Here is a 12,432-nt window from a genome sequence, read left to right as displayed (position 1 = left end):
ATGATTATTTTATAATATTTTATTTTTATTCACTATATAAATTTGATTTTTCCATTAGTTGTCTTTTAAAATTTAGTTTAAATTCATCAATATATTAATATGTCGATAAAATTTAAACAAAATATTTGTGAGGTATAATATATTTTGTCCTTATTTCTAGCATTGAGGAGCAATCTATCTACTGAATATTTTTAACAAAGAAAAAATTAAATAAGAAAAAAAAATCAAAACAATTAAACATCCTAAATCTGATTACTTAACAAGCACAATCTTACTAGAAGGAGGAGGATGGTAAACAAAAAAAAAAATCTTAATTTGTGTATTTACGAATCAAATAAATATAAAATATAAAATATATTTTTATTTTATTTTCTTTTATTTTGTTTATCTTTCTTTTTTAGAATATCTTAAAATTATGTCATATTTTTTAGTATCTAACATTCTTATGTTTTATGATTTTTTTTACTTTTTGACATTAAAAATTATGAAATTTTAATTTATAAAAAAATTTTATTTAATATTAAATATATTAAAGTTTAAATTTTTTTAAAATTTTATAAAAATTAATGCATAATAAATATTTTAAAACGAATGGAGTAATATGTATTAACATATTAAATATGAAAATAGATTTTATTTTAATTAAAATTTTAAATCATACTCTTTTTATTTTATATGTATCTAAAATTATAAAATCTAAAAATATTATATAAGAGATAGGAGGGCAGTGGTCAATTAAGAACGTAAAATCTAAAAATAGCATTAAAAACCTTAGACTACTTTATAGTAATCTTTGTTCATTAAAAGTCCTTTTTTTTCGGATTTTTAAGGTCCGTGTGTGAGAGTATATAATTATCAAGCAAGTAAGATGATGGTGACCCATAAAAAAGTTATGGGTCCCATCAGAGTGTTTGCTGGACAGGACCCCACCCTTGTTTAGCCAGATAAGTGAAAATCATGTTAACGCGTGGCTTTCACTCTACACCACACACCTGCAGCTCAGTACTACAGACCACACCTGTTCAAACGGGTCCCCAACTTTCATGGTTCAATGCTTCTCCAATTTTTACAGCGCCAGCCTGTCCTTCTGTACAACATCACTCTCAGTCGAAATCCGTGTTTGTAACGCGCTTTTCAAATTGTAATTTTTTGGTAATTACAGTTTCCCGCCTTCCTACACCTTTATTTTAATCAGCTGTTACGTGGTTGCATTTCGTCAAATTTTTTAACATAATTTTTAAATTATTTAATAATAATAAAAATTTATATAATAATTCATTATTTATAAATATGAAATTTATATAAAATTTTAATATAATGATTATAAATTATATACTTATCATTTACATAAAATTCTTTTGAATTCCATCATATTTTTCATGCAAATGGAATTTAAGATATTTAAGTACGGTAGTTTATTGTTTTTGGTGGAGCAATTAATTATGATATTTAATTTTATTATTATCATTATATTTATATTTAAATATATATTTTTATTATTAATTTTAATATTATTGCTATAATAATTAATTTCATAATTACATAAGATTTATTTAATCATTTATACTAATCATTATTAGTTTTAATCTTATGAAATTAGATACATTATTAGTATAATTTATAGAAATATATATTATAATTTATCTAATTATCATTGTTATTTTAATACTATTTTTTTATCAATATAATTATCTAATTGTCATTATTATTTTTACATGCAAATATATTATATTGTTAATTTAATTTTATCATTGCAATCATTACTCTCATATGTAACCGAAAGTCAATCTCATTCTTCGTCCAATTGACATTTAGAAAATCAAATTCATATATTTTATATCTGAATTATTGTTTATCCGGCGAAGGGCTCACAAATTTGGTGTCAGTGAAGGGACGCCGAACCTCCACGCAAAGGGGTGAACGGCGTCCAAGTTTGAGATGGACCACACTCCAGGATGAAATCTTAACACGTGTAGGAATCTTGTGCGTGGGTACCACCAAATAAGAAAAGTACAAAGATATAATTCTCCATCAAATTTTGTGGGCCATCACACGTGTAAGAATCACGTGGTGTCATGCTAGTGTCAGTTTCTTCGAGGCCTTTTCATTTTTTTTTCCCTGAAAACCTACAGCGTGCAGTGAATCACTGAATCAGCGTAAGAGATGGAAAAAAACGCTAGGGCCCACCTTGTGAGAGAAAACGTCAATTCGCAATCTTAAAAGTTTTTTTTTTTTTCTTGACTGTGACTAACGGACTACGAGGATTAGAACTTACCAGGCAAAAGGCCGTTGCTAACGGCGTTAAGATGAAGGTGTATCCTAATCCTTATGCTGTTATTCCGTTAAATATACACGTGGATGTGGTTCAACCGTTCAAGATGGGAGGCCGTCTGATGGTGACGGCGGGGCCGTTTTGGGCAATTAGTCTCCTTCATGTGGGGCAATCCCTGAGGACTGATATTTGATGTTCGTGTACCTATTAATCGGTTCGACGCGCTGGCTATATTTCACAAAATTTATTTATTTTTTAAATATATTAATAAATTAGGTGATATTCGTGAAATTTTGCTTCATATAATATTAACTATTTTACATAGCAATTTGTAATTTTTTTCTCCAAATACATTTTGTGGATTAGTTTTGTCAAAAGTTACATTTTTTTATTTTATTGAGTAAAATTATGAAAATAGTCTTTTATTATTAAAAATAAAAAAAATAAATGTAAACAAATAAGATAATAGATAATGTTTGAATTTAGTAAATTTTGATTATTATTTGTACTTTGGTGAATTTCTCACTTTGGTTTGTTTCCCAATCATTTGGAACATCAAATCTTATTGAAAATTAAAGTCTAGAGGAGCTATGGCCTATGGTTATTAGATTCTTTGACTTCCACCCTCTGTGATCAAGTAAAATACTACTTCACAGTCATTTTTCAACCAATGCCTTCCCTCTCTCCCTACTTTTTTTCCTTCGTATTTGCTAAGAGTATTTTTTTTATTTTTGATACCATGTATTTTGTTAAAACTTATTAAAGATAATAATAGGATATAAATTATTTTAATTTAAAATTTTAGAATAAATAATTATTTAATTTAATATAATATCTGAATTTTTAAAAATTGAATCATACAAATATTTCATATTTTTTAATATATAATTCATTTACAAATTTATTAGTCATTCGTTCAATTTTTACATGAACAAAAATGTTAAAATTAAACATAATAATTGAACAATTTTCTATTAATTTATATGTTTAGAATAATGAATACGTAACACGATTAAGATGATTTTTTAATCATATTATTATTATTTTACTTTGGTTGAGGAAGTCGGCATCCCTACGTCTCGGCCATCATGCATGCACCAAATGTTTTAGTTCTTTCCTGGCATTGACAGTTAAGATTTAATAATTTAAAATATAATTCGGTAATATGATATTAATATAATATAAAAATAAAATAATTTAAAATTATAATAATTATATATAAATTTAATAAAATAAAAAATTATATTTTATATTTTTACTTAAATATAAATCATGATATATTATTTTAATATAAAATATTATATAAATATATAAATTTTAATATTTTATATTATATAAATATATAATTTAATAAATCTACTGATAACCCATTTATTATTTAATTTTTGAAAAAAAAAAAAGCAGGTCAAACTACATTGCCCGAAGAAGCAAAAATCAAGGCTTAAGCCACAAGTTTTGCCTGAGCTGAGCTATCCAGAATTTGTTGACCATCCAAGAGTTTGCTTCAATGTACTAATTTTCACGAAGAAAACATATTGCTCGTGGCTAATAGTAACTGCATTTTGACTTACGTCTCAACCCAAAATGAAGGAGAGGTTGATCAATTATATATTTATAGCCTCTTGATTTAATGATAAATATATATATTTTTTATCTCCTTCAACTTAAAAAATGAACTCTATTAAAAATATATATTCACATAAACAATCTTACTAGTTATGCATTTTAGTAAAATCATATGATAATTATATTTAAAAAATTTTCAATAGCATAATTTATTAGGATCATTCATAATAAAAGCATCATATATGATATATATTACTCTTACAGCTAACGTTAGAGTTACATCTACTTTGTAATTATTGTGATATATTTTATTATGAAAAAAGAGATTATAAGATGGATTTGTACATTTATTTTGCATAAAAATATTTAACATTAAAATAATAATTAAATTCAATAAAATTTAATTAATTATCAAATCAAATCAAATAATATCAACGTTTGTTAATTCGAATAATAAAAAACTCAATTTTTTAAAGTAAAATTTTGATTTTAAAATTTGTGAATGAATAAAATAAGTGCTGAGAAAACTTGTCTCATTTATAAAATTCGATCCAGCTCAACTTCATAATAATCGAGGTTCAAAGTGACACAAAAACATTGAGAGATCTTAGAAAAAAAAATCAAATAATAAGGTGTAATTAGATATTAATTTTAAACATATAAGATCTTGATAAGCTATCTACAAAATACTATTTTTTTTTAAACAATTATGTAAGAATATCTCGAGAATGGTTATTTTCTTAGATAAATTAAGCATCAACTCAATGTAGGCCCACAAATTTTATAATTTTAAATTTCAACTCTAGAGTCTCTGATATGTTGTTAGAGTATGTTACTTTTAATTTAATCACAATTAAAGTTACAAGCTAAGGCTATAAAATCAATCTAAACTGTAAATTATAATTATATTTTATAATCCAAATCAACTACTTAACTCTTAATATAAACTTTTAATTTCGAATCAAAATCTTTTTTTTCTTGTGCTTATTTAATATTATATATAAATTTAACATTAAGTAAAACCCATTAATTACCAAAAATAAATGAAAAAGTAGAGAGGATAGAGGGGCATTAATATATTTTATTAAAAAATTAAATAATATAATTTTCGTATTTTTTTATATAATGTAAGCTTATTTTTTTAATGCAAATGAGGAGGTAACTTTCGGATCTATGACAGGGTAAGTAGTTAAACCTGGTAACTAAAGGGAAATTAAGGTGTAAATAAATTAAACTCTGAAAAAGTTTATTTATAAAAAGTAACAGAATTAATTAAAGTGCTGATGACATTTTAGGAGGACCCTAAGTCGTTGTACGGCATTTGTTTTATTTTGGGCCACATTGTGCTGTATTTTTTTGAAAACTGAAAACCAAAATGGAAAAAATTTCATTATCAATAATAATTAGAAAAAGGGTAAAAATGTATATTTTCATCTTATCTGTTTGAGCTGTAGTTGTTGTAGTTAGCCTTAGTAGTTCATTGGAAGTCGCGCCCCATCACGAGCGTTTTTTTTTTTATTTTTTATTTTGATTCCTTTAATTTTTATTTTATTTTTTGTCTGACGGTGAAGTGGGAGTTGTAGTGAAAAACCAAGCAAAACCCCCAATCCCCAATGCTCAAATTCTTCACCCCTTCATATCTTTTCTTTGGTTTTTGAGCATTTCCTCGAAGAGAGAAAAAAAATTAGCCCAAAAATTTTGAACTGAGAAACAGAGGAAGAAGAAGAAGAAGAAGAAGATTAAGAAATCAACAAGCATGAAAAGAGACCAATATCATCTCCAACCCAATCCAGACCCATCGAACGTGTGCAGCTTCTCCGTCTGCGGTGGTTCTACAAACGGAAAGGCCAAGATGTGGGAGGAAGAAGCCGCCCAACAAGACTGTGGAATGGATGAGCTTTTGGCGGTTCTTGGCTACAAGGTTAAAACTTCGGACATGGCAGATGTTGCTCAGAAGATTGAGCAGTTAGAGGAAGTTATGTGTAATGTTGAAGATGATGGGATTTCGCACCTTGCTTCTGAAACCGTTCATTATAATCCTTCCGATCTGTCCACTTGGCTCGAAAGCATGCTTTCTGAGCTTAACCCTCCTTCCACTTTTGATCCTGTTGTCGCTGCTAGAACGGCGGCGGCGGCGTCGGCTATATTGGACGATTCATTTCTTGGCCCTGCTGAGTCTTCAACTTTGACGACGTTGGATTTCAACAACAACCAAAAACATCAGAAAAGAGGGCAACAAATCTTTGAGGAAGCTTCGTGTTCAGATTATGATCTCAAAGCAATTCCTGGTAAGGCTATTTACTCTCAGAAAACCCAAACCCATGATTCCTCTTCTTCTTCTTCCACTCAAAACAACATTAAATCCGAAAAACGTTTGAAATCCACATCCGGGTCGCACTTGGATATCTTAGCTCCTGCCGCTTCCTATGGAATTCCGACCGAGTCATCTCTTCCTGTAGTTCTGGTTGACTCACAGGAAAACGGAATCCGGCTCGTCCATGCTCTGATGGCATGTGCAGAAGCTGTCCAGCAAAACAAGCTTAATCTCGCGGAAGCGTTGGTGAAACAGATTGGGTTTTTAGCGATTTCTCAAGCTGGAGCTATGAGAAAAGTGGCTACATATTTTGCTGAAGCGTTAGCTCGTAGGATTTATAGATTATATCCTCGAAACCCAATCGACCAGTCTTTATCAGATGTTCTTCACATGCACTTTTACGAGACCTGCCCTTATCTGAAGTTCGCCCATTTCACAGCTAACCAAGCTATTCTTGAAGCTTTTGAAGGCAAAAAAAGAGTTCATGTTATCGATTTTTCGATGAACCAAGGAATGCAATGGCCTGCTTTGATGCAAGCTTTGGCGTTAAGAGTTGGTGGTCCACCGGCTTTTATGTTAACTGGGATTGGTCCTCCCACTCATGATAATTCGGATCACTTGAAAGAAGTTGGTTGGAAGCTAGCGCAATTAGCTGAAACGATTCACGTTGAGTTTGAATACCGTCGGGTCGTGGCTAATTCTTTGGCCGATTTGGATGCTTCAATGCTAGATCTTAGACCGGGTGAAGTTGAAGCTGTCGCCGTCAACTCAGTTTTCGAGTTGCATAAATTGTTGGCTCAACCTGGCGCTATTGACAAAGTTTTATCGGTGGTGAAACAAATGAAGCCTGAGATTGTTACTATCGTTGAGCAGGAAGCGAACCATAACGGTCCGATATTTTTAGACCGGTTCACTGAATCATTACATTATTACTCGACGCTTTTTGACTCATTGGAGGGGTCGGTGAGTACTCAGGATAACGTTATGTCGGAGGTGTATTTGGGGAAACAGATTTGTAACGTGGTGGCTTGTGAAGGGGTAGACCGAGTTGAGAGACACGAGACGTTGACTCAGTGGAGAAACCGGTTGAGTTCGGCCGGGTTTGCGCCTGTTCATTTGGGTTCCAATGCTTTCAAGCAAGCCAGTATGTTGTTGGCCTTGTTTGCTGGCGGAGATGGGTATGGGGTGGAGGAGAATAATGGGTGTTTGATGCTGGGTTGGCATAAACGCTCCCTCATTGCGACTTCTGCTTGGAAACTCGCCAACAAAACAACAGCTATTTCCCACTGAGTTCGTGAATTGATTCAATGAGTTATAGTCAACTCAGTTTGGTCCTAACCAAATCCTATCTCGGTGGCTCTCAATGTTCTATCCTGAGCTGGGTGATCCTTCCTGTCTGGTGAGACTGAGACCCTCCAGACCACCAAGGCACCAATCCCATTCCTGCCCTCCATTATTTTAATTTCAAGTTTCAGTTACCTCTGTTTAGGATATTTTTCTTATCTTTTTCTTGGTTGGGAATCTTTTGTATTTTCAGGGTGAAGCAAAAAGGGTCAGTGTATTTATTTATATATATATATAGCTTTGGTGGAAATAAAAGAAAAAGATTGAACTTTTTTCTTCAATTCTGGGAATTGACCTGGAAATGTTTGGATTGGAGCGAGCCTCCGTGAACAATGAGATTGATTCAATAAAAATTATGTAATTTTGATTGAAAAAAAATATTTCATTAAAAAATTCATATCGAATGAATTTTATTAAAATTGGTATTTGAATTCTATCGATGGTTGAAATTTAATTACACTTTAATGAAGATCCAGTTACATCCAATGATCCATAGGCTCAAGAGATAAAAAGGACAAGTGTGGATGAAAACCCAACAGTTTCTACACTAAGCTAATATTCCATTGTCAGTATCCCAGCTTGCTGGCTGCAGTAAGGCAGCACAGAAAATTTACCGAAAGTATGATACTGCTTTTGGCCTTTGAATGATAACATTGGCAACAACCATGAAAGCATTAGCAGAGCTATTGAAGTTACTATTAATGTATCAGCCGGTCTGCAGTTACGCGGTGCAATAGTTTAATAGAATAACATGTATTTTTTTATAATTGCCAGTACGTTATAGTTGTCAAAAATAAAATTATTAAATTCATGAAAATTATTTCAGAATAGGTTATTATGTTAATGTTGTTAGTATATTACAATCTTCGGAACCTATAAAAAATTTTTAAAAAATATAATTGAAATTGTATACACAATTAACACGTCTAATTCAACCAATAAATCCAATATCATTATCCATCGCAAATCGCAGCCCCATGCTTAACATTACTGTCATGTGAATAATTAAATTCTTGCAGTATCTTCAAATAGTCATTTTGACAAACACTTCTCAACCATAAGATTTTAAAGCAAAAAATTGTATATAAGAAACTAAGTCACCTTGGAATAACAAAGAGAACTCCAACAACATCTTTTCAGTAAAAAAAATCTTAAATAAATAGAATTAGCAGTAAAAATATAGGTTTTCATTCAAGCTAGACTATCCAATTACTCAACACCACCAAATCTTGAACTCTTAATTGATAAAATATGAGCTCTTTACCGATCTTTAATAACAACATAAAGCAATTTATGATATCACCAACAGAAAACACAATAATATATTAGTACAAAAAGATGAAAATGGTAGTAACAAACAATAAATTAAAGCATATGATATGCTAATATTAATAATATGTATGTTATCTTCAGATTTAGCAACTTTAAACAGCAAGAAATCACCCTGCAGAATAGCATTTTTTTTATATCAAAATCTAAGAAACAAAGCTTCATAATTGATATTTTAACCACTAAACATGAATACATCTAACAATGAAATAGTTTATCAATTCAAAAGTTGTTATGTGTTAAATAATAATAATAATAACGATGCGAAATTACGAAAGAGAGAAGGAGATATATCAGCTGATCCATTCTTTTCCATGTCATTATGTCAACATCTAAACGGGATCTGTTGCCCTCTACTTTGTTGGATCGTGAAAGAAGAAGTCACCATCTTTCATGGGTTTTTAGCCACTTGTCCTCAAGGAACTTCCTTTTAGTGGATGCAAGTCAAGTTGATAGGGAACGAAATGAATGGAATTAATTATCACAGTCTTGACTTTTGTGCAAGATTTTTAATCTTACTGTTCTAAAACATATTGGCTTTTACCAAAAATTCTAGTTTTCCTTTTTACTGATAAAAATCTTTGATACTTATAATCGATTTCCATTTTTATTTGAGCAGAATTTGTTGTGGAAAAGGATCATAGCTTTTGAATAATAATAATATTAACAATATCATCATTATCAATTACAACTTGCATAATAGTTTGAAGTTTAGTTTTAAATTAGGGGAATTTTTTGGTAATAAGAGTATAAAAGTTAGGTTAGGCTAAAGAGTTACATCTAAACAAATTACTTTAATAAAGGTTTAGTTTAATAAAAGAGTTTATCTTAATAAGTTACCTTCATAAAAAATTATCACCACATAAGATATCAGCTCAATAAATTATATTTATAAAGTTTTAATTCAACTCAAAGAGTTTAGCTTAGTCAATTTTCTTTGATAAAGCATCAATTTTTCCAAATTTTCTTACTAAAGGATAAGCTCATCCAAAAGTGATTAACTTGACTAAAAGAGCTTAGTTCAGTCAAATTTCATTGATAAGATTTAATTTCATCATATTTTCTAAATAAATAATTAGCTTGGTTAAAAGAGTCCAGCTTGATCAAATGTCATTGATAAAATATTAGTTTCATCATATTTCCTTAATAAAAGATTAATTTGGCCAAAAAAACTCATCTCAACCAAATTTTATTGATAAAATATTAGCTTTGTCATACTTTCTTAATAAAGTATTATCTCGGCCAAAAGAGCTTAGTCGGGCCGAATTTCATTGATAAAATATTAGCTTCTCAATATTTTTTAGAATTAGTTCCACTAAAAGAGATTAATTCAATCAAATTTCATTAATAAAATATTAGCTTTGTCATATTTTATTAATAAAATATTAGCTTAGCCAAAAGAGATAAATTAGGCTAAGAGAGCTCAGCTCGATTAAATTGTCTTTATAAATGATCAGTTTGGTTAAATTTCTTAATAAATGATTAGCTTAGTCAAATTTCTTTTGTAAAGGCTTAGCTTAGGAAAAATGTCTTAAAAAAGGCTTAGTTTGATAATTTGTCTTCATAATGGCTTAGCTCAATAATGAACTCGGCTTGACGTTAAGCTCAACTCAGGTCAGCAAAAGAGCTCATCTCGATAAAATTCACCTCGACATAGATTAACCTCAATATAAATCACATTGACATATATTCACTTTATTGTAAATAACCTTGTCACAGATTCACCAAGTTAATCTCGATGTAAATCATTTTGGTATAAATTTACCTCAGTATAAATAATCTCGGCTTATATTCACCTCGATATAGATTTATTTTGGTGTAAATCTTTTAAATATAAATGAATTTAGAATCTTATTATAAAAACCATCAAGTGTCACCTTAGTTATTGGGTAACTAACTTAGACAACCTAAAGGCTCCTAGATCAACCTCCGATTAACCTTAGCCAGAGTTAAATATTGAGTAAACAAAGTCAAACCATTATTAAAATCCTAATAGTCATCCACATCAGATGAATCATAAAGTGATATCTCATTATATCGAAACCTTAGGCCACTCGTGTCACCAAAAGGTTGGACAATAAAACAGACACTCAAAGTTCCAAATTGGATGTAACTTAAAGTTCAATAAATCGACTAAACCCAAAATAGGTTGAATAACTTAACTTAACTCTCGTCTATGTCTTTAGATTGTTTGTTGGAGGGACAGACTATTAATAGCATTTTTTGATAATCAGAGTATAATTATTTTTTACCATAAAAGAATGACTCACAATTGGATTAAACTATTTTGATCATTTGGTTTAAGTTGACATGACAAATTGATTTGAGCACACCTTACTAATGCCAGCCTAACAAGTCATTAATCTTTCATGAATAAATACTCTTTACTCCTTCTAGGTGAGAGGGGCAATTTTTTCTCTTTGGAAAGATTTCGTGAGACTTTAGTTGACAAACGAGTCGATTATTCGAGACATTCTATCATTATTGTTGTGCCCTCACTTTCATTACATCACTATTGATTATCTCGTGAAATAGCAATAGAGCTTCTCTCATTTTTATCTATGAGTTATTCCTCTTATCCTTTATTTCACTAAGTTGAGAGTTGGCATTTAAATGTCAAAAACAATTTCAACTTTTGCTCCTAATTGACCTCTTACTTGTGATTTCAAATTCTTGCCTCTAATCTTAGCTTAGCACCAACATTTACTAATTGTTATCTTACCTTAAAAGGGTGATTATCAAAATTGAATCCCTTTTTTCGTCTAATTTTTTAATTAGTACTAAGAAAAACAAAATACTAGTTAAATATCACATTTGTAAATATTTATTGTTTTTTGGAATGGATATTCTTTTGATTCAAACATAATAACAATAATAAATTCATATACTTATGTGTGAGTGTTTAACTGTCTCTGTTTTTTTTTTTTTTTCTCTACCTTTTTTGGTGAGTAAATGATCACTAGTAAAATAACATACAGCTGGATCTATCCAATTAAATATTTGATATTTATGAATAGGAGTGAGAGATGCTCTATCTATGATACTGAATCTATTAATAAAATATTAAACATTTAATTCATGCGATCAAAATTCAATGTGGAGGAAAAAACTGCCATATCCTCCCAGAACCACACCCCATTTTATATGGCATATACATATATCAATAAATGATTGCAAAAACAACAGGAGAATTTGAATGCTCTGGATTTGTCAACCTCAGGCATTAGTATTCATACAGAGTAGTAGATGAGAGGATGAATGAAAGAATTGCCACCCATCTCATATTAGTCTTTAGGGATTGGACCAGCTTACATTTCATAATTTAATTTTATTTGTTCTAAATTACGAGGAATAATAATAAAGATGTATGTATTATTATAATGTTTATGTACAACAAAGCCATGAAATTCTTTATATGACCGAACTTGCCAACTTTCATGAGGTTTGGGGGATTCTGAGCTGACACCCACTTTGGAGATCACATCACATCCCGTTTCAACCCAATTTGCCTTTTTTTCGGCTTCTTTTCATGACATCAATAAGAAGAAAATTGGAAAAGAAAAAAAAAAGGGTAGGCATGCAACTTTCTTTTTCCTTTTGCAGGAAG

General features: G+C 30.0%; 1 protein-coding gene across 1 annotated transcript; it reads left to right on the top strand.

Annotated features, from left to right (window-relative positions):
• The first annotated feature begins 5,308 nt into the window (after positions 1-5,308).
• On the top strand, positions 5,309-7,777 carry LOC111288581 (DELLA protein GAIP-like). Its single transcript, XM_022879523.2, has one exon. The coding sequence runs from the start codon at positions 5,595-5,597 to the stop codon at positions 7,440-7,442; it is 1,848 nt and encodes a 615-aa protein (XP_022735258.2). The 5' UTR covers positions 5,309-5,594; the 3' UTR covers positions 7,443-7,777.
• Positions 7,778-12,432: the final 4,655 nt, after the last annotated feature.

The sequence above is a fragment of the Durio zibethinus genome, chromosome 4, assembly GCF_047325235.1.
Source record: "Durio zibethinus cultivar Kanyao isolate XHJ-2024 chromosome 4, ASM4732523v1, whole genome shotgun sequence".
Lineage (NCBI taxonomy): Eukaryota > Viridiplantae > Streptophyta > Magnoliopsida > Malvales > Malvaceae > Durio > Durio zibethinus.
The sequence above is the reverse complement of the archived record's forward strand: the minus strand, read 5'-3'. Positions and strand labels throughout refer to the sequence as shown.